Source organism: Scyliorhinus canicula, chromosome 3 (assembly GCF_902713615.1).
Source record: "Scyliorhinus canicula chromosome 3, sScyCan1.1, whole genome shotgun sequence".
Classification (NCBI taxonomy): domain Eukaryota; kingdom Metazoa; phylum Chordata; class Chondrichthyes; order Carcharhiniformes; family Scyliorhinidae; genus Scyliorhinus; species Scyliorhinus canicula.
In genome coordinates this window covers 258,825,939-258,849,405 of record NC_052148.1, presented here as the reverse complement: position 1 = coordinate 258,849,405, position 23,467 = coordinate 258,825,939, and the positions used below count along the sequence as shown (strand labels likewise).

Genomic DNA, 23,467 nt, shown 5'->3' with positions numbered 1-23,467 from the left:
ATCGAAATCTAGTTTGGTTATGAATTAAATCTGACATCTCTCATACCCCCCCCCCCACTCCCATCAAAGCACAGGTCAGCTAAAGGATCACGGTTCCAATCTTCGATTGTGCTGGGGTAGCTGATCTCGGGCACATCAGCAACTGAGTGCTCCAAACCTGACCTCTCTGGACTGGGCTAGGAAGGAGGCAATCGATATGAATTCTAATTCTAATTGTGACCGATGTTCAATGACATCATAGAACATAGAACAGTACAGCACAGAACAGGCCCTTCGGCCCTCAATGTTGTGCCGAGCCATGATCACCCTACTCAAACCCACGTATCCACCCTATACCGTAACCCAACAACCCCCCCCCCCTTAACCTTACTTTTATTAGGACACTACGGGCAATTTAGCATGGCCAATCCACCTAACCCGCACATCTTTGGACTGTGGGAGGAAACCGGAGCACCCGGAGGAAACCCACGCACACAGGGGGAGGACGTGCAGACTCCACACAGACAGTGACCCAGCCAGGAATCGAACCTGGGACCCTGGAGCTGTGAAGCATTTATGCTAACCACCATGCTACCGTGCTGCCCCTGCTACCCTGCTGCCCCCCTATAATACGCACACGAATCCCTGATAAGCGGTGGGATTCTCCGACCCCCCCGCTAGGTCAGAGAATCGCTGGGGGGCAGCATAAATCCCTCTCCGACGCCGGCTGCTGTATCGGGTATCGCGCCAGTTGGGGGCCATTGGCAGCAGCCCTCCTGGCAATTCTCCATGCCCCAATTGGCCGAGTGGCCGCCCGTTTTGGGCCAGTCTGGCCGGCGGGAAATGGACATGGTTCATCCCGGCAGGTCCTGGCATGGAGGGCAGTTGGCGGGGTCCTCGGGGGAGGGGGGGCAGGGCATGGGGATCCCACGGTGGCCTGGCCCGCGATCGGGGCCCATCGATCTGCAGGCGGGCCTGTGCCGTGGGGCACTCTTTCCCTCCGCGACGGCCTCTGTAAGGCTCCGCCATGGCCAGCGCGGAGAAGAAACCCCCTGCGCATGCGCAGGACACGCACCAACGGTTCTGCGCAAGCCCCAGAACACGCTATCAGGCCTGCGCATGCGCCAATTCGTACCAGCTAGCGGAGGCCCTTAGGGGCCTAGGTGGGGTGCTCTTTCGGAGGGTCGGCACACCCTCGATGGGCCAAAAGGCCTCCTTCTGCACTGTATGCATTCTATGACACAAAATCTCTGCAAGTGGCAGATTATTTTGTACAGCTGACACATGGGACACCCAGAAGATGAAAATGGGCAGCAGTGACTTTCCAGCTCCTTAAACCTCCCATAAAGGGTAAGAACATTGGGCTGAGTGCAATTCGGGTCACTGATTCACTGCCCATCCATTTAGTGCTGTCACTAAAGACTAATTACAACATTATGGTGCTCAAAGTAACCCCAGCCAATGCAGCTGACATCTTTTGCATCTGGACCTTGTGTCAGCTGTAAGCAATTTCTGCTAGAAGTAAGTTCTATTTTCATGGCTGTTCAATGCAGTCCAGCTGGTACTAGTGTAGCTCTTTCCACGTTCACATGTTTGTCTCTGTGCTATAGCAACATAGAAAAGAGGAGCAGGAGTGAACCATTCGGCCCTTCCAACCCACTCCAACATTCAATATAGTCATGGCTGATTCTCTATCTTAAAACCATACTCCCGCACCCTTCCCATACTCTGTAATGGGCAGACGCGACAACGCAAAATTGCTGAGCAAAAACTTATAGCTAAGTTCCACACGCATGAATGCGGACTCAACCGGGATCTGGGATTCATGTCGCATTACATTCGGCCCCCACCAACAAGCCTGGACTTGCAGAGGCCTACCGACTGAACTGGCTTGGGACAATTCACACCTCTTTAACCTGGAGTTACCTCTCTCTCTGCATCTTTGATGATTTGATTGCCTGCAGGTGCTCGCATTCCGGGGCATCTCTGACTGTGTCTATATAAACATTTCTGGAACAAGCCTTTCCATTCACCTGAAGAAGGAGCCGTGCTCCGAAAGCTCGTGTTTGAAACAAACCTGTTGGACTTTAACCTGGTGTTGTAAGACTTCTTACTGTGCTCACCCCAGTCCAACGCCGGCATCTCCACATCATGGATACTCTGTAATGCCTTCAGAATCTCATAATCTATCAATTTCCTTCTTAAATATATTCAGTGACTTGGCCCACATAGCCTTCTGTGGTAGAGAATTCCCCACCTTTACCACCTTTCCAGTGAAGAAGTTGTTGCTCATCTCAGTCCCACACGGCCTACTCTGTACCCTGCGACTCTGACCCTTCGCTCTAGTCCCCTCAGCCAAAAGAAACAGCATCCCTCACTCAGTCTGTCCAGCCCTCTCAGAATTTTGACCAGTGTACCCCAGCCAGTTTGCAGCATTCAAATTATTTATATAAAACCAAGTCGCAATGCTCAAAATAAATTGGCTGTTAAAGGTGCTTTGTTTTCAAAGTTAAACGTTGAGGTTGGAAAGGCTCGCTTCCCTTGTCAATCCACTTGTGTAGAACAATTCAAGGCTGGCCTGATTCTTAAGTGGTCTTGAAATTTAAGACCACTTAAATCTGGGATCTTTCTCTGGAATTCTCCGGCCATTGTGATTCCCGTTTCCAGGCGGCAGCACACCTCCAACCAATGGGTTTCCCAGCGGCGTAGGGTGGTTTCAATAGGAACCTGCTGCCTGTGTGCAACTGGTAGCTACACCCCTCCCTTACACGTCCTCCTTACTCACCAGGTCCTCCTGGCATTTTACCCCATTGAATCCAACAAGTTCAACGTAAGGTTGCCACTAATGTTGGGACTAAGGGAGCAGACAATATTATCATGAGGCTTAACCTGACACAAGATGCAAAAGGAGATAGAGATTGACCATTTCTAGCTTCAGTACGAATACATCATTTCAAATACCTTAATGAGAAGTAAATTATGTTGATTATATGATGGTGACATATTGGTAATGTTACTAGACTATTAATCCACAGGCCCAGGCTTATGCTCTCAGGGCACTTGTTCCAATCCCACCGTAACCGTGGCAACTGTGTGGAATTTAAATTGAATTGATAAATCTGAAATAATCTCCGTAATGGTGACCGTGAAACAATTATCGATTATTGTAAAGAAAAACATCTGGTTCACTAATGTCCTTTAGGGAAGGAAATCTGCCGTCCTTACCCAGCCTGGCCTACACGTGACTTGAGACCCTAAGCAATGTGGTTGACTCTTAACAGCCCTCCAAAATGGCCGAGTAAACCACTCAGTTCAAGTGAAGTTGGGGCTGGGGAATAAATGCTGGGGCTTGTCAGCAATGCCCACATTCCATTATACAATAAAGAAAAAGCATTTCTGCTAATTGGCTCCAAAAGAAGTCCATAAGATGCAGGTTAATTCTAACTGTTCTCGTTCACTGAAAAACTGCCCTGCTTTTCGACCTTTTTATATTCAAAAGCAGGTTGTAAACTGCAATTCTGTGGAGTATGAAAGACTCCTAATATTTAAGAATAATATGGATTGGACCGCACATATGGAACTGACTGGCAAGATAAAGGTGGCACTGCTGAGTGTAGATTTTCGTCTGCACTGTTATTCACTTTTCATGTCATAACTGTATTGTCCATCCTGCATATGTGCACAGTAATGCCCCCCCCCCACTCCCCCACACACCCCCAACTCCCCTACACACTCCCAACTCCCCAACCCCCACACACTCACATACTCAGACATGCACACACACAGATATGCAAGGATGCAAGCATACGTGCAGATGCACACAGGCACAAGCACACACACAGATATACATAAAAACACAGACACGCATGGCAATACACACTCAAACTCAGATGCACAAATGTGCACACATACACAGACACATACACATGCACAGAAGCACGCACATAAATAAACACAGCACACTTGTCCATGTAAGGATTAAGATAAAGAGTGTGAATAAAATAACCTTCCTGTTGGCTGCTCTACATCAAAAGACCTCTGAAAGCCCCTACCCCACATTAGGTCTTGCGTTCTATTTCGAGCTTCCCGACAACGCTCACCCTTAAATTCTCATCACAACGGTGATGTTTCCCAGATTAATTGAAGTCCCTGTGTTATTACATGATATAGATTGGAAATTCTAACAGAACTGTGAAAAGAGAAACAATGAGGTTATTTAAAAGTAAATGGTACAACTCGTGTAAACTGAGCAGTGAATGAGAGGGAATGTGTTAGGGGTGGGTCGGTTACTAGGTCAGCGATTATTTGATAAGTTGCCTTCGCATTCACTATTGCTATTCAATCCCCTTTCAGCTGAATGGAATATTTGAAAGGTACATAGTAAATAGATTTTTAAAATAATAGAAATTAGACATGTAGCCAGATTAAAGTTGCACCGTTCTATAATTTTCTCAGACAATGCATGTCTAGTTACTCTATTTTACACAAATTGCACAACAACAGTTAACCTCCATGGCTGGTGCAAGCATCTGAAATAAAATCGGATACAGATGTAATATTTGGCTTAGAGCTCCGATGAAGCAATATCCACAGGCACCTCCATCAATCAGCTTGGGCTTTACCAAATCATAATTAATGTGTTATATTGACAAAGCATAGCAACTGGCCATGATTGCAATAATAATGGGCAAATATGGAATAATGCTGGCAGTCCAACCAGCCCGTTTCAACCCTGATTTAAGGAAAGGCATTGTGAGTAGAAAGAGGATAGAGCAGGTTTAAATATTCATAAGCAACCCAAAACACAGTGGCCGGTAAAATGCTTCAGCTTAAGGAGGATGTTTCATTCATTACTAGTTAGAGAGCTTTCTGGTGGTGACACAAAGGTCAAGAATAGTTTGGCCATATGCCACGCATACAGCCTGAGGGTTTTGAGTACGAATGAGCATTGGGTCAGCTCACTCATTAAGGCCACAAGCATTGATTTGAAGGGAAAAGGCAAATGCAAGAGGTCCAGCCACATTTGTTGGGCTAGCGTAGGGAGAGGTTAGTCCAGTGTGTTGAAACTACCCTCCACCTGAATCAGGAAGTCAAGTTGTTATCGCTGCTTTCAGAAAGGGAAACAGAAAAATATTTGGTGCCTCAGATTAAAAAGAAATGCACAATGACATAATCTTATCACTGGTGTAGTGGAATGGGGTGTTCTGTCACACTGACACATGTTGTAATGCAGTTGGAGCCTGATAAATACACAAATACGTTGCCAAGAAATGTTATGCCTGGATTGAGACTCTGTTTGGAGCAGAAGTGCATTTTTTTTCTGGACTCGACCGCAATGTGTTTTTGGTATCACAGGGAGCTTAATTCTGAAGATAAAGGCAAGAAGTCTATCTCCATGATCTGATTGAGTCCTTTCAAAAATATGTTTGATCATAAAGTGCGGAGCATAAAACACAGAAAGAGAAAAGGCCAGACAGAACATCAAGTGTGTTCCATCTGCCGGTCAGATGTAACAGAAAGTAATTATATATGTTGTCAGGAGTTCAATTGCTTCTGAACTGGAGCTGAAAATGTGCATCCTGTGAACCATTAGCCATTCAAGCAGCTCAAACAATGTCAGAGACTTAACAAAATGAACATTCCAAAAATCTCTCAATTACCTAAGTTCCATACGGCTGTGTTTTCTGGCACAATGGCATCAGTACCGGTTAGTGTTGCTGCCTCACAGCACCAGGGGCCCAGGTTCAATTCCGCTCTTGGGTGACTGCCTGTGCGGAGTTTACACGTTCTCCCTGTGTCTGCATTGGGTTTCCTCCGGGTGCTCCGGTTTCCTCCCACAAGTCCAAAGATGTGCAGGTTAGGTGGATTGGCGATGCTAAATTGCCCAGTGGAGTCAAAAGATGTGCAGGTTAGGTGAGGTCATGGTGATACGGCGGGGGAGTGGGCCTACGATGTGCTCTTTCAGAGGGGCGGTGGAGACTCGATGGGCCAAATGGCCACCTTCTGCACTGCAGGGATTCTGAGGATAAATGGAAACAGATATTTGGGTTGGCAGGTCATTGACACTCAGATCCCCTACCTTGTATGTCTGATTCACATTAAGCAATTTGCTACTTTTTGATTTGTTGATAATTTGGGGAAAAATGTAGCTTTTTGATTTTGATGATTTCATGGCTTCAGAGAGCAAATTGATAAATCGGGCTGCAGTGGTTGTGATGACAGTCAACACCAGAGCTATAGACTACTGTATAAAATAGCAAGAACACAATGGAATACCCTTATGACTTTACCCACCATGCCGCACTCTTTGCAAAAAGATTCTAAAAATTTAATTCACGTCTATGGCCGGTAACTGTTATATTTTTTTATTAATATTTTTATTCTCCATTTTCATATTTTCTTCAGAACTTACACCCCACCAACAAACAGTAAATGGCAACCAATACAACGTCAATCCCCTTATCAATAACAACTATCCCATTCTCCCATCACCCCAAACAACGGTCCATCTGACAATACAAGCATCAAATAAAACAAACCCTCCCAATGTGGAAAAATAAAGAAAAGGAAAAAGGAATCAGGAATCACCTATGGTCACCATTGGCATATACAGTCCACCCCTCAACACCCTCCACCCCCTAATATTCAATGCCATCCAATCCCCAAAAGAGTACCGTGAATGACACCCATGAATTGTAGACACTGCCCCCCCCCCCCCCCCTCCCCCCCACCACCACCATCCCCTTCCCAGACTCTTCACCTCCACTTCCTCATGTAAACTCCTCCCCCCAACCTCGGATCCTTCCCCCAACTTTTCACCCTGGCTAGACTCACCGGAACCTATTCTACCAGGCTCCGATGGCCGCAGCTCCACCGCCCACCTCACTCCCGTTCACTGGCCGGCTTAAACCGGCCAGCGTGGAAGCCCCCGCCCAGGTCTCCTTCCCCCTTGCCCGGTCCCAGGAAAACAAAGAAATCCCCTTTAGCACACAACCCCCGCATACACACCCAAGCCCCAAAGAACCATCATTGCAAATGAAAGTCCCATCTCTTCCCTTGTCCAAATATATACAGTGCAACTCATTTAGTACATACACCAACACGCAGTGAAAAAATAAAGTTACATGAGGCTACATTGGTATACGACCAATTCTCAATTCTGCCACAGTCCTTCTGCCTTCGCAAACTCCTCCGCTGCTTCCGCCGTCCCAAAATAAGAGACCTTGGAATTGTAGGTCACCCTCAACTTAGCTGGATATACTATGCCGCACTGCACCTTGTTGATATACAGTGCCTTCTTCACCCGGCTGAACGCAGCCTGCCTCCTCGCCAGCTCCATGGTAAAGTCCTGGTATATACGTATACCGGTTCCAGCCCACTGCACCACCCGCTTCTGCTTTGCCCAGCACAGGACTTTCTCCTTCACGCTATACCTACGGAAACACATAGTTACTACTCTTGGCGGCTCACTCGCCTTTGGTATAGGCCTCCACGGCCGATGAGCCCGATCCAGTTCATATCGGGAGGGATCGTCCCCCTCCCCCAATAGCTTCGCCAACATTGTGGCAAAATACTCCACTGGCCTCAGGCCTGCCTTTCCGGCAGCCCCACAATCCTCAGATTCTGTCACCTGAATCTGTTTTCCAGGTCTTCCATTTTGGCTCGCACCCTCTGCAACTCCTTCCGCATCAAGGTGAGTTGATCACTGTGCTGCGATAATGCCTCTTCCACTTCCTTCAGTGTCTCACCTTGCTCCCGCATCTCCGCTACTGCGCTTGATACTGCCACTCTCACCGGGCCAATCGCCTCCTCCACCAGCACTTTCAATACTGCCCCCATCTCCTTCTTCATCGCTTCCATGTGCTTTGTGAACTGGTTTTCTCTTTTTTTTAACAAACAATTTCATTGAGGTATTTTAGGCATATAGAAAAAATGACATTGGACAGTACAAAAAATAAAAGAAGACACAAATTAAACATAGTGCAAACCACGGCTCCGTTCACACAAGGACCTGCCTCAATATCCCCCTGCTCAACTCTACCCTAGCCCCCCCCCCCCGCTGACGCTTACTCCTCTGCGAAAAAGGTCAATAAATGGCTGCCACCTTCGGCCGAACCTTAATAGCGAACCTCTCAAGGCGAACTTGACTTTCTCTCGGCCAAGAAAGCTCGCCATGTCCGATAGCCATACCTCAGCCCTCGGGGGCTTTGAGTCCCTCCATGCTATATTCGTCGCAGAGCTACTAGGGAAGCAAAGGCCAGAACATCGGCCTCTCTGTCTCTTCCTGGACTCCCGGGTCCTCCAAAACCCCAAAGATTGCCACCTCAGGTCTCATTACCACCCCAGTTTTCAATAGCGGACATGACGGGCTGGATTCTCAGCCCCGCCGCGCCACTTATCTGCCCAAACCCGCCGGTGGGACTCTCCGTTACGCCAGCCGGTCAATGGGGTTTCCCATTGTGGGGCAGCCCCATGCCGTCGGGAAACCCCCGGGCTCCGGCAAGACGGAGAATCCCGCCGGAGGTGAATACCGCCCCCTATCTGCGAATCCCTGCCAATAATCCCTGAGTTTAGGGCACGACCAGAACATGTGTACATGGTTAGCCGGCCCTCCGGCGCATCTAGCACACTTGTCCTCCAGCCCGAAGAATTTGCTCATCCCGGCCACCTTCATGTGGGCCCGGTGCACGACCTTAAACTAGATCAGGCTGAGCCTGGTGCATGTTGCGGTTGTGTTTATTCTGCTCAGGGCTTCTGCCCAGATACCTTCCTCCATCATCCCCCCCCCGAGCTCCTCCTCCCACTTAAGCTTCAGGTCCTCGGTCTGCATATCCTCAGCTCCCATTAGTTCCATGTAGAAGTCCTGTGAACTGTTTTTCAAGTTCCACAGCCATCACCTTGGTCATTTCTTCTGCTGTGAGCGATGCGGCCTCCCCCTGGTGCTCCAGCCTCCGCTTTCCTTACAGTTCCTGCGCTGACCTTTTCACTCACCGGACTTCCGTTAACCCACTTTTCCACGGTCGTTTTTCTCCCAAACTTGGACATTTCTCCTCTCTGTGCCTTCTTACAGCCTTTTCAGCCTCCGTTGCCCCCGGGACCAGGCGTTAAAACTCCGAAATTCCTATTCCCGAGTGGGAGCCCTCCAGTGTGTGACTGCTTCCCGCCCGCCATCACCGGACGTCCAGCCGGTAACTTATATTACAGGGGAAATTTAAAACCAACAAGACCAGGGATCATCGTACATTACACACACCTTTATTCACTGTGTCACTTATGCCCTAAAAGCTTTCTTGAAAAGAGTTGGATATTGAATGTTTCTTAAAGACTATTATTATTAGCCAGAAGTGGCCTAATAGAGACATGAACATATGTGAAGCCCAAGTGGCGCTTTCCTTGTCCTGTCACATGTGAACTTATAAGTCATCCTCAAAGGACAGGCAGCCATACGAAAAGAATAATAGTTGGCCATTAGACTCAGGACAAACTGCCCAACTATAGCAAGCAGCCCTTCTGGATGTGAATTGTCCCAAGATTTCCAATGCATTTTGTTCCCTTTAAGCAACATTGCCGAGACCGTTTGAGTTCATTTGTTCTGTTTGTTTATGTACCATTTCTACCCTCCAGGTGTGATCCGGGATTCACTGGAGAAAGATGTACAGAGACTGTACCCATGAGGGTCTTTATACCTGAACGTATGTGAAGATATAATCATGTCTGTGTTTTATTTTTCTCTCTCCCCTGCAGCTCAAAAGAAATAGTCCTTGGTGTTGTCACTGCTCAGAAAGAAAGATACTTCTAAAATGTTTATTGTTTTTTGTTGATTTGGGCAACTTCTGATGATGCAACTGGGCCCTCAGTAATCTTGTACTGTCTGGTGTTCTTATTGCTTTCTTGTATTTTTACTGTGAGCAACAGTACAGTACAGATTCAGTACCTCGCCATTGTAGGTTGTGTTTACGGCTGTTAAAAACCTCGCCATCCTTTTCGTTCCCTACTCATATAGTTTAATGGTCCCAAAATATTTACATGAGAATCGTAGAACATCATTTCCGAGGAAGTAGAACACAAACAATCTCCTCTCGTACATAAGTGATCAGTTGGAAAAGGGCTTGGCCCTGATAAATTGGTATAAATTTGGCAATTCCAAATAGGGCAACTATAGAAACGAGGATTACATTTTGCTTGATCTAAATCTGTAAATGTGTCATTTCTGACGTGTTTCCTCATTTAACTTTAATTTGGTTCAAATGTACAATTCCAGGCACATTTGAAGGCAGCGAATTTTCATAGCTTGTAAACGCACCTACAGAATAACAAAAATATTTTTCCTTGCTGTCTTAAGCCAGCAATTGTTGAGCGTTGCAGAGGTGATGATTTCCAGGTAAAATGGATTAAACGGTGACCACACCAAGATGATGAGGCCTGGTGCTGAAGGTGACTCTGTCCTGACAGTTACTTATCTTCTCTCTCCTCTCTTTCTCTCTCATTTTATTTGTCTTGTCAGGTGTCCAAATGAATTTACTGGTGATCGCTGCCAAAACTACGTAATGGCCAGTTTCTACAGTACGTCCACTTCTTCTGTCTCCCCCGAATTGAAGCATGCTTTGTCACACTTGTTGATTTCTGCTCCTGCTGCTGCCGTCAGAGTTGTTGTTATTGCTGCTATTGCTGTTCCACCTCAACCCCAAATTTCTGCCTTCACTCAGACAAAGAACAAAAGCAGACAGACTGCAGCCATTGCACCTGCCTGCCGCATGCAGTCAATAGCAGGACTTGCAGTGCAGTGTGGGTGTTCATTGACCAGGATAGCAGATTCAGAGGCAAGCAGGAGATGGAGGAGGAGGGGATGACCATGTTCATTAGAAGGAACAAGGTACAGAGGAAGATACATCAACAGATTGCAAGTAACAAGTGAAAGTTCCAATATGATAGTGTTCAATAATAAGGATTGTAGCCAGATGCATAATATCAAGGGTTGAAAGATAATTGTGTTCGGTAATAAGGACTGTAGAATCAGATGGATCAAAGAAAGATGACAGTGTTCAACAGTTAAGTACTACATATTGCAAGCATTCCCAGGAGTTGATGGGTGGCAGAGATATGTGATTGGTGATCAGAGAAAGATGACTGGGAGATGGCTTCGCTAACTAACAACAAACCCAGGATTGTTAGAGGCAGATACAATACAAAAATCAGACAATGGCGTAACTCTTAGAGGAACAAGTATTATTTGAGAGCTCGCCTTTGTACATGAAGTTTCATTGTAGCACATAGCATATGAATGAACTGATTTAATGTTCGCCTGATGACACCTTTGAGGGGAATTTTAAAATTTTGGTGACAGTGTAAGTTTGGCAGATCAAATAGGTTGGAAGCTGAACTCAATTCCAGCTTACCCTTCCATTCAAGTCATCATTTTATACCATTGCCAAATGAGAAAATGAACTGCAAATGCTCAAACGCTTGTCTGTGCTGCGTCTACTGACTTCAGCCAGCACTTAAGAATGAGCACGGCAATTGCCCCCCCAGTGTCTATTTACTAGATAGTGAGAAAGATTTGATAGGGATTCCATTCCTGTTCACTAGTCAACATCTACTCTCTGGATAGTGAATCTTGGTGACTAGGCACAGCTTCCTTCCACAGATCAATAGCCTGCCACATGAGGGGAGGGCACTGGAGAGGGGTTCCTTGTGCCTGCGGAATCCAAACCTATGAAAGGACCTGATGCTTTCAGGACAGGGGGTGACTAATTATGGAGAAAACACAAAAGCAAATTTATTTAAGGAAGCTCAGATTTTAGGTACCGGTCCAGACCGCACGGTCATTAAATTGTAACATAAAGTGAGAAACTGTAGCATTAGAGACCCACAGGGAATATAAAACCACAGTAAGGCACAGACAACAATGGAAACAAGTACAATAGCTGTTAGATATTGATGGCAAGATAAATGATGATGCCTTGCTCTGTAACATCTACACAGCAGCTTAGCTAAGGATCTGTGACTCTACAGGAAACAAGCACAATGGTGACTGATGGAGGATGGAATGACTATTTTCTGTGACATTATAAATCAACCCCCCCCCCGCCCAGCCTCTTGCTTAGTGCTAGATTAATCAATTAAAGCCAAGGATGCGTTCAAGAGGAATGAAGAGCAAACTAAGGTAGGGATCAAAGAAAGATGGCATGTGAGCAACAGTATCCGTTTGTCACCGTCACATTCTGCAGTCTAAGTGTTGGAGTCCTACAGGGCAAAGCCACAAAAGGAAAGCCAAAGAAGGGGATTGCAATAGTAAGCAAGGATTCCATCTTTTCAATTTATTGTTGGAACTGTGAATCATTGCAAGTCGAACAGACAAGAGTTAAAGCCAGGGCGCTATTCTAAATATGTGAGAGTCAGGGAAACCCCTGGGACATGATTAACTCATTGAGTACCACGATTGACATTAAACCAGTGAAGCCTTGAGAAGTAATACATCACTCGTTTTAACAGTCTGATGTATGGCTATTTGTGGGCTAGCACAAGAAAGTGACAATGAAAATGCCAAAATTGCAGTAAAAACCCAAATAGTTCACTAATATCCTGCAGGAAAGGAATCTGCCACCTCTACCTGAACTAGCCAGCATCTGACCCTTGTCTCACACCACATGGTTCATTCCTAATTGTCACCTGGGTGCCAGCCTGGCATTGCCAAGGTGCCCAGGCAGGCTGGGGCACTGCCAGGGTACCAAGTTGGCATTTCCCATACAGTGGCAATAGGGTCAGGGGTGCCCTGTGTGGGTTTTGAAGTGGTTGAGGGTGGCCCAGGGACCCCCTCATCACGAGTTAGAGCTGGGGGGTTGCATCGAGATCTCCAGAGATCAGGATGCCGTTTAAAAATGACGTCCTGATCTCTTACTTCACGATTCCTGCGAGCGGAGCCACTCTATGCAGAAAACGGGGCTATGTGTGGCGTCGGCCATGCATTCCCCACTGAGGGCCCCCATTCTAACCCGGGCGCAATGTGATCGTTAAACAGCATGTTGGTTCTCGGCGCTGCGAGCACCGAAAACGTATGTGTAAACGCGCTCGCAATGGGACTTTGTTCCCATTCGGTTAAATCACGTCCCAAATCTTTGCGGGTATGGTGTGACATGACTGATGTAAAAGGATTTGGAAACCCCATTCTGAGTGTCTCTTTGTAAGAAGGGTATAAATACATTGTAAAAAGGGGTAGAGCTGCAGTCCAGAGAGGGCCATTTGAAATTGGGACTTTAAAAAAATGTTGATTAAGTGGCAATGCTTAAAAGGTCTGTGAGGTTATGAACACTTACAATGAATTGCTGCAAAAGGAGACATTCTGTCAAAGCTTTTCAACTTGCACTCAGTTTGCAAGAATGCCAAAATCTCTAAACAGAACAACAAGTTATAGTATGCAAGAAGAGGGTGCCGATTGGTTGGCAAGAATACTAAATTAGCAGTCTCTTCTCGTGCAGTATAAATTGTTGTTCCCTTTGAGATTTGGTATTCTTGCAAATCTGTCCTGCTGAGTGCAAGATGAAAAGCTTCAACAGTCTGTCTCTTTTTGCAGCAATATTCAAGTTCTACATTATCAAATGACTACTTATTATACAATACCCAGTGATCAATAGTGTTGTACTAAATAGACAAGATAATAAAAAGAGAGCACAACTTGAAAATGTTGACAAGAAGAATTAAAGGTGCGATTAGAAAATGAATCCTTAAGGGGCGAGGGGGAAGAATATGGAATTCTCTCTCTCAAACCGATGTCAAAACTGAGCCGTGCATTATTTTAAGAGTGATCTGGATAATTTAATAAAATAAGGGTATTAAGAGGGTATAGAGCAAAAAGAAGAATGGGATTAAAGGGGTAGAATTTTAAAGCGAATGGGAAGTGAGGAGGAATATGGGATTAGGTTGGGTCTGACGTTAAGGATATAGGGATCAGGCGGGAGAATGGCATTGGGCTGGGTTGTTCACAGAGGGAAAACACTGGGGTGAAGTTTATGGGCAGACTAGTCTGTTTTTGAGCTGTAATATTCTATGATTCAATGGGAAATAGTATTTTCTGACTTCCAAGAGTAACAATCTTGGAAGACATTAGGAAGTGGGGCTGTGCATGATTGATGCAATGCATTAAATTAATATTCAGAAGCAGGGACAACAACTTTCAGGGAAGTATAGTGGACAACACCAATTTTGTGCAGATATTCCGCATTAGTAACTTATATTCTTAGCAGTTTTCTTGTTATCTCAATTAATACAAGACCCATCTCCACTTCTACCTGACCCAAAGAAGCATTAATATCACCGATGTAATGAAGTCATGGGGTGAAATTCAAATGTCGCAGAGGCACAAAATGGGTGGGAGCAGATTGGCTGCCCACTTAGAAGCAAAACTGGCGGTGGGGAGGGGGGATAGGATCAGGCAGTCAGCCCTCTATAACCCATTCCCTGCCAATCCCCAAAATTAAAAGTCAGCCCTTTAGTCATAATCTAAGGAGTCCAGGAAAGGGGCAAACATTTAGTCATAACTGGCAGTACCTTTTATGCTGGGGAGGCAATTATAGGAAGGAATCTTGGTATCTGCAGACAGCAGAGCAGCTAGAGGTTTCTTACTGGTGTGTGCAGAGGGGCAAACTAGACAGATTGTGACTTGCAGATCACAGAGTGCAGGTGTGTAACTCATGCAGCACAGAGCTCCCAGATATTCCCACAGCCTGCAATTCAAATACTCCTGAAAGTGGTGCTCCTAATGGACAGATCCGATCTTTTTTTGGAGTCAGTGTCCAATGAACAATATAAATGTTTGCAGTTCAACTCTAACAGTAGCAGTCTTAAGAGCATAATCAGGACCTCCAGTGACAGGAGAATAGGCAATGCTTTGACAGTTTAAAGAAGACCAGGCTCCCTCATGCCATAATGTATGGCAGCGATATTTTGGTGTTTACATTAGGAGAATAGACAGCAAGATTGTGAAGTAATGGACACAAGAATCCTTATCAGCATTTTCAAATAGCTCCCACTCATCCAGATTGATGGATCCTTGCCTGATTTGCAGATACCACCTGGAAGTGGGAGAGGAATGTCACTTTAAAGGGATTCACCAACATGCGAATGAATCATTGATACTCTTAACACCCAATCCATTTTATATCATGGGCCCAGCACAGGCAAAGGAAGGAAGCCTATGTACAACATAATGCTTTTGGGGTGGAGGGTGTCTGTTTTAGCAGGAGTTTTTGCTGTGCATGTGACCAGAGACGAGGGGTAGGCAGAGCGCTGTTCGGGTTCAGAGTAATGAACCAGAGAGAAATGGACAAAGATAGAAGCACCTAGGTAGGGTGGGGGTGAGGGCGATGACAGGGGGCCAAAGAGGGTGTAATAGAGGATGACCAGCAGAGGAAGGGAAAGGATGCGGAGTGCTAGGAAGGGGAAAGAGAGAGGGAGAGAAAAGAGTGAAAAAGACAATGAAGGAAACAAAAGTGTTGGCGGAGAGAAACTGTGAGGGAAAGCAGCGATGAAAGAGGGAGTGAACACTGCTCACTAAGCTAAGCCTATCAATAGCTGAAGTCTGGATGTGCTAATATGAGGCAGAGGAAAAATTGACAGAAATACATTGTTTAGAAATTCGGCTATCAGCAGGTCAGGGTAGGAGTGAACTGGACAATTATAACCCATACAGTCAGTGGGCCTATGCAGTGTTCCAAATCTATAATACTACTTGGAGCAAACAGATAGCTCTATTTGAAAGTAGTTGGAAAACTCAGTATGGTCCTTTTGCAATAACATTCCTGACTTCCTATTATACTTGAGATTCTCCATCACCCATTTAGTTCTTAGCTACATCAGAAACAGACCAATGATTAGCGGTTAAAAATTGATTGGTACATATTATGATGGTTTACAATTAATATTTTGCAACAAAAATAAAACACAGAGGGGAGAATATTTGTAACATTTGATTTTCAGCTATTGGTAAATTGCTGTATTAGTGTGTCACTTTACATTATTCAAAACGTCTTGAAAGCTTTCCCATTCCCAGTTTAGTTGAAAAATATTATTTTTATTTGTTTATGGAATATGAGCAATGTTGGAAAAGCCGACATCCCTGGTTACCGTAATCCCCTGTCATTCCCGTAACAGCCTCCCCGAACAGGCGCCGGAATGTGGCGACTAGGGGCTTTTCACAGTAGCTTCATTTGAAGCCTACTTGCGACAATAAGCGATTTTCATTTCATTAGCGCTCATCTCTAGTCGCCCTGAACAGGTGGTGCTGGACCCTCTCCTAGAACCACCACAATCCTTGCGGTGATGTTGCCTCCACAATGGTGTTAGGTAGGGAGCTCCAACATAAGAAATGCAACAAGCTTTGTTGGCCTGTGTGTCAGGCCCAGTGCTGAAGACTGGCTGGTATCTGAATATCAGCCTGAGGAAGCATTAAGGAATGCTGATAGTGTTATGAAGGAAACAACAACTCAGACATCTTGCCTTCCGAAAGCACGATACTGCAACTCCAATCTTCCTGTAGCCTCACAGAGTGTTGTGTTGCTCTGACACAGCCTTAGGCAAGAGGCATTCCAACGAGCGCCCAATCATTGTGTTATTACAAAAAACAAAGGGAAAAGGATACGATAAGGGTTCACTAGTTCCAGCCAAATGCAGCTGATAATTCCTCCGTTGCACATTCCAAAGCTCTGAACCTTCCTTTCTTTCTTTATTTTTACAAACAAAACTATTGGGCAGATAGAGCTTGGGTCCAATGTACGTGATAGACATACACAGGATGGCCATGAATGTCCATCTCTTCTGCTGTTCTTTTTGAGAGCAATTTTTTCATCCACATTTTATTACTTACCTTTATTTTGACCCAGCAGTTCTCCCATTAAGACAATTTAGCTATGAATATTTTTAAATGCGTCAAGGTATGCTGTTATGAATTCTTACATTTTTTGATGGGGGACAGTTTATGTAAATCTGTTGCTCTGTAATTATATCCTTCAGCCGCTGCAGACACGATGGCTGGGATTCTTTTGGGCTGAAGGGGGTCTTGCCCACGCGTCAGGGAACAAGTGGGGGTACCCCTGTCAGTTCCTTGGGGGACGCCCGGTGGAATCAGGTGCCCCTCAGGCACTGAATTGGCTGCCATCACGCCTTCCCTGTTATTGAGGTCCAGCTTGGAGGTCCAGCCAATCAGAGGCTGGCACCATCACTTACTGCTTGCGCCAGCGGGCGTGGTGGCAGCTGGTGGCAACGCATCCACCAGGGGCCCAGAATTGCCCAGGGACCCCAGGCCTACGTTCAGTGAAAATGGGATAGGGGTCGCAAGAGGAGGTGGGAGGCAAATCAAAGTAAAGGGGGTAGTTTTCATGGGTCCCTTGACTGGGCGCATCTCCTCCCACCTTGGGAGGCCACTAACAAAACCCTGGATTCACCAGGTGGGCCTTCGGGGGCTGAGGGAAAGCCATGCGGCCTCCATTTAATCCCTGCGCCACCACTAAATGGCTCATTAATGAGATCCCACTGCCAGCGCTTGAGAATCCCATGTCAGCCCCTTCTACCCTCCAACTGTCACGGGGGAGGTTTTACCACTGCTGAGAGATTCCAGTGGGGTCCCATCCATGATTAAGTGGGCACAGCCGCATGTTTCCTGCTGAGACAGGCTACAATAGCACCACCATTAGTGGGAGGGTTTCATTACTGTGCAAGAAAATTTCCATGGGCTGTTCCTATTATAAATGTGGGCAAAGAAAGGAACTTACAATGGCAATATAAAAATAAGGGCACAAATGTTTTGCCCATTATTCCCCACCCTTTAATCTCCTTTCACCTGAAAGATGGCACATGATTACGGCTCACTGTTTGGAATGCTATTGTACTGAGTATCAGTGCACCCCTCACAGGCACATTTTAACATTGCCATACTATTTAACAGCTCCACACACTGCACGTACGGTAAGGTTTCACACAATGATGTGTATTGATGTTTTGCACATAGCTGACAGACGTGATTTTGTTAAATTGTACTTAGCGTAAGTTTTGGTGTTAACCTGCTTCTTGGGTCAGTGTAGTTTGAGACAGCAGCTATCCAAAAGAAGAATCTCCTTCAGTTTGTCCATTTCAGCAAATGTGTCGCTGCATCCTTTGCTGTTGCTGGATTGCCCTGCTTTCCTGAAATCGAGAATTCAATGCTTCGCTGTTTATAGAACCACAGAGGGGTTACGGACCAGAAAGAGGCCACTCGGCCCCAACAAGAGAAAAAAGAAACTAGCCGCTCATCTTAATCCCATTTTCCAGCACCTGTTCCGTAGCCTTGCAGATTCCAGCACGTCAGATACAGATCCAGGTAGCTTTTTAAATAAATTGAGTGTTTCAGCCTCAACCACCAACTTAGGCCAATCCTTCTACCTTAGATCTATGCCCCCTGGTAATTGATCCCCCCCCAACTAGGTTAGGAAAAAATTGAAACCAAACTGATTTACTCCCTATTTACTGCCATTGTTACTGTCGTGTTGCATTCCTATTTGAGTGGGATAGCCAATTTTTGGAGTTTACAAGGTAGAAAATATTTTAAGTGGTAGCCTGACAGTAACCAGATAGCTTTAATAGCTGTACCAGTTCTTTAATGCAACTGTCTGTATCTTTGAGTTAGTTGAATAGTGTAGTTTGGTGGGGTTCAGTGAAGGGTTCAGATGTCTGTGAAATGAGTGATGCATGCTGAATCTAAATCCCAGTGCTGTGAGCATGCTTCCTTCATGTTTTCTAACGTTCATGCAATTATTGTATCGGTCTCCATTTTTGATTACACTTTCCTGACCGCTAACCTGAAAGAGCTTTCCTCTCCCGTGATTGTAGTTCTAAGTGTAAATTGGTGCTATCAGTGTATGCGTGCTGCAGCATGCCCGCTATTTAACCCTTGCCTTGTTTCTCTTTTCCAACATTACTAATGTATATTGATAGCGGTGCTCATGCAGGACTGCAGGACCTGATCTGAGGAAAGTAAAGTTTCGTCCTTCAGACTTGTCCTTTGAGGCAAAAGAATCAGGCGGGCATTTTGAAATCACCTTTATTGGGCAGTAATTTGCGTTTATCTCAACATAATATTTGTTCTGAAGGGCAACTGTTACCAAGATCGTCAACTTTAAATTTAAGTTAAAGCACGATGCCTTTTTGAAGTTATCTGAACTCCGTGCTTTTGAAAAAAAACGCCTCACATCAGGCTGGTGGTTTTGATTACTTACGACCCAACAGCCAAGCAGAATTTTCAGGACGTTGAAATGAGGTGCTGGCTGGCTGCCGACATGCTGGGCGGGATTATTCGGCCGTGTCCGCCCGGCGACCGGAGGATCCTGCCCGCGGATAATGGAGATGTCCATTGTCCGCGTCTCGCCCGTGGCGGTTTTGCGGCCAGCGGGGCGGAAGAATGCAGCCCGCTGAATTTCAAACTCTGCTTGACGTCCTTCGACCATCCTCCACCATTTGGACTGGGATAGACAATTTCCTTCTGATTTGGAGGGGTTTGGGGGTGGGGGAGGGTGGAGTATGCAACATTTTTTGATGCAACCCAGTGAAAATAAATACCAGAGTGCACCGCAAATCTTTCCTGATCATAAACCTCACTCCTTAAAATGTCACTGTCGTCGACAGTGAGGGGCCACAGACATAAAAATGTAATTTTTTTGAACTATTTTTACTGGGCCTGTACCCGTCGGCATCCAAGTCAGTTATCCAGCCAGTAAACCATTTTGTGACGTTCAGATAAACAATGAAAGGCATCATTCTACCTCAGGAATCAGAAAGAGAACCCAACACCTCCAAAAAAAAAGGAAGTCAGCTGAATATTCCCAAAATGTCCTTGCATCGTTACCAGAAAGTTTTCTTATATTTTATTCCTCCAGATGATTGAATTGCCGACTATATTTTCAAATCTCCGGTGTTTTTTTCTCTCCTCCTTGTGCTTGTATAGATGCATTCTATCTCTTTGAAAAGCATGCATTTTGCACCAGGATAATGCAGCTTATATGAGCACGGTCTCTTCCGGAATGTCGCCACTCGTCTTTGTCTCTCGTGTGCAGGCTCTAATCATGTTACTCGTGTGATTTTTTTCCTCCCAGTATGTTGTACTGCTCTTCTCTGAAACTTTTTTCCCTTTTTTTTTTCCTTTTTTTGTCAACTTTCTGCGTTGGCAGAGCATCTTGGGATTGAATTTATGGGTATGGACAAATCATTCCTTTTAACTTGCAGAATAAAACCTGACAGCTGTGACCTACCTTCAATTCCTAACTCCTGTTTCTCTCCCCTCCCCATCCCATGTTGCTTTTGGAAGGGGTGATCCAGCCATAACAGCCTGGCCAGCACTTGGCCGCACTTTTTGTGGGTAGCACGCACAACCTAAAAAGGGAATTATTCTTTCGCCTCCGCCACGGAAACTTCATTTGTGGAATGGGAGCAAGCCATTCAATCCCCTCGAACCCTGCTCCACCATTCAATTAGATAATGACCAATTACCAGCTCGATCACAGAGTTTCGATTTGGATTTGACTTCTAGCGCCTAATTGCAGCCTCTTGAGGAGTGTTTTTTTAAAAATCAATTCAAAATAAATAAAGACTGTGACAGAAATAGTCCATTGATTGTTTAAGTGCAATGCTACCTTTCTGATACAGATTGATTATAGCTCAGGCATTCCTTCACTAAATTCAAGGCCAAATTTTAATTTGTGTGATAAAGCAGGAGCTGGTGTAGCTATCAAAGGGGAAACTTCTCCTGAAGTGAGTTACTGAGAAATTCTAACAATGCCCTCTTTCTTGGAGTCAGCATGAATATTTCTGCCGTTTCCTCATCACATATTTCAGTGTCACAAAATGAGGAATTGAACCATACCAGCACGGTAGCATTGTGGATAGCACAATTGCTTCACAGCTCCAGGGTCCCAGGATCGATTCCGGCTTGGGTCACTGTCTGAATGGAGTCTGCACATCCTCCCCGTGTGTGCGTGGGTTTCCTCCGGGTGCTCCGGTTTCCTCCCACAGTCCAAAGATGTGCAAGGTTAGGTGGATTGGCCATGATGAATTGCCCTTAGTGTCCAAAATTGCCCTTAGTGTTGGGTGGGGTTACTGGGTTATGGGGATAGGGCGAAGGTGTTGACCTTCGGTAGGGTGCTCTTTCCAGGAGCTGGTGCAGACTCGATGGGCCGAATGGCCTCCTTCTGCACTGTAAATTTTTATAATAATCTATGATAAAGGTGTGTGGGTTCTGAAATAACAGATACTGTGATGCAAACTTATTTAAAGATCGACTTCATAACCAAAGTACAAAACTGGGCAGCCTTCATTCCAGTTGGCATTCACAATTCCAGCTCCCAAAGGGAACCGAACAAACGCTGAGCACACCTAGCAACTCTGCAACTCTCCTTGGTCGGCACGGTGGCACAATGGTTAGCACTGCTGCCTACAGCGCTGAGGATCCGGGTTTGAATCCCGGCTCTGGGTCACTGCACATTCTCCCCATGCCTGCGCAATCCAAAGATGTGCAGGTCAAGTGGATTGGCCACGCTAAATTGCCCCTTTTTTAAAAAAGAGAAACTTTGAAACGCTCCTTTCTCCCTTTGGTTAGATGTTTCTTGCATTTTGTAAAAATGTTGCACAATTTAACTGGTATTTCTCCGCCACTCAAATCTGGAACAAATAAGTTAGCTGATAATGGCCTCAAAATCGAAGCTTGTGACCTGCCAGTGAGAGTAGTCTAATACTGCCTCAAATGGAAATAGGTTCAATTTATAGGGATAATAAACACTCTATAAAACGTAAATGATATTTCTGGCTGAAGATTTCAATAATAGAAAGTGATCTTTACTGACTGGCTGGATTCTATGTTCAAATCTTTGGAGAGTTCAAAAGATCTTTCCACCCCACATCCATCCCACTCCAAACCTCCCTGCTCTGTTTAATTTAACTCTAAGCTAACATTTATTGCCACTAATTTGGGCCAATTTGAACCCACTTTGAAAATAAAAACAGCTTGCAATTAAATGTCTTGTACTCCCATTGACCAGCACACGATTGCACAGCCTGATGTCTGATAATTTATTATCCCTTTCAGGGCTGTAGCAAGCCCCCAGCGGATAATGGGAATCCTCTTCTGGATTCCCATTTTGCTGTCAAGGGAAGCACACGGTGTTCCCAAAAGAACCAGCCTTGAGCATGTTTAGCTGATTAGTGTGGCCGTACAGGACAAGGCCATCAACCGATGTCCTTCCAGCGATTCCCCAAAAATCGGGAACTGCAAACAATGGAGAAGCAACAGATTACATGATCCAGATTCCTTCCTCTTTGGGCCCAAACGGCCTGAGGAAATTGTGCAAGGCACTTATTAAAATACATACTGTTTCAATTGAAGACATTTCAAACACAGCCTTTGACTACGACAATAAGCCTGTAGATGATTGCTGGTGAGGGATGAAGTAAATAAAAATGCTTGATTTGATTGAAATCACCTTCATTTTTATCTTCATTGTTACATTTTTACCCTTTTAAAAAGTATCCAAGTAACTTGTGGTTCATTTATGTGCTGGTTCAGTCGGTCGATGGTTATGTGGTGTGGGGCATCCCTTCACATTTTGCTTCGATCACTCCCTTCCAATGCTTCTGTGTTTTATTTTCCTCTGTCAAGCATGCTATGCCAGGCCTACCGACCCCTTAACCGGAAACTACTTTTTAAAATCAACATCTCCATCTTTCTGGCGTCTCTCCCCCCCCCCCCCCCCCCCCCCCCACCTCCCACCCCCCCAAAAAATACATGTCACTCGCTGTCTCGGCGAATTAGTTTTCCAGAACAACTCCAGTTGAATTGATGTTTGGTCTTGTATGGACTTGGTGTTGACCTATCTGTCGTGACGTCCCATGTTGTTATTGTAAATAGCAGGATGGCGATTGGCCAGCTGTGCAGGAAAAGAGACGAACCATGCTGACAACGTCAACAACAAAGAGAAATCACAGCCAGTTGTTGAGAAAATGACACTCTTTTGTGCAAATGAAAATCAGGAAGAATTTGAAGTATTTATAAAAGATCCCGTACCAATAAAACAATCGCCCACCCCCCACCTTCCCCTACTTACACTTCAGATTTTAGTCAGTTTTCTTTTGAGGTTTGCTACCCATCCTAGCCTCTACCCCTTTTTCACGAATTGGCCAAGCCATAGTCTCCGAAAGAAATAATAAATGCGGAACAAATCTGGCTAAGCCAGAAAGGTTAATGAGATCTGCGCAAGGAATTGGATGAATGCTTTGCTGAGCTCCGGAAGACCTGCTTAGCAACAGACACCAGACTGCGTGCCTTAAGGTACAAAATGCCTGACAATCATTGCTATTTTGTTCCTCAATCTACCTCTAGACGTGATTGATGCTTTTGTTTTCCTAGATAGCACGCATTTTATTTCCCAGAGTGTCCTTCAGAAACCACGTACTCATCAATCTGGCTCAGGAGAAACTT

The 23,467-nt window shown here is 45.4% G+C and overlaps 1 protein-coding gene across 9 annotated transcripts in view; it reads left to right on the top strand.

Annotated features, from left to right (window-relative positions):
- The window catches only part of nrg1 (neuregulin 1), a 901,022-nt gene that overhangs the window by 855,289 nt on the left and 22,266 nt on the right, over positions 1 to 23,467 (top strand). For 5 of the 9 annotated variants that reach the window (XM_038792661.1, XM_038792664.1, XM_038792665.1 and 2 more), the window contains 2 exons: positions 10,484 to 10,542; positions 20,169 to 20,192. In XM_038792661.1, the coding sequence (XP_038648589.1) occupies positions 10,484 to 10,542; positions 20,169 to 20,192 (83 nt within the window). Of the gene's footprint in view, positions 1 to 9,603; positions 9,672 to 10,483; positions 10,543 to 20,168; positions 20,193 to 23,267; positions 23,318 to 23,467 lie in introns of those variants that run through there. The other 4 variants (XM_038792662.1, XM_038792669.1, XM_038792668.1 and 1 more) reach the window with 3 other exon arrangements.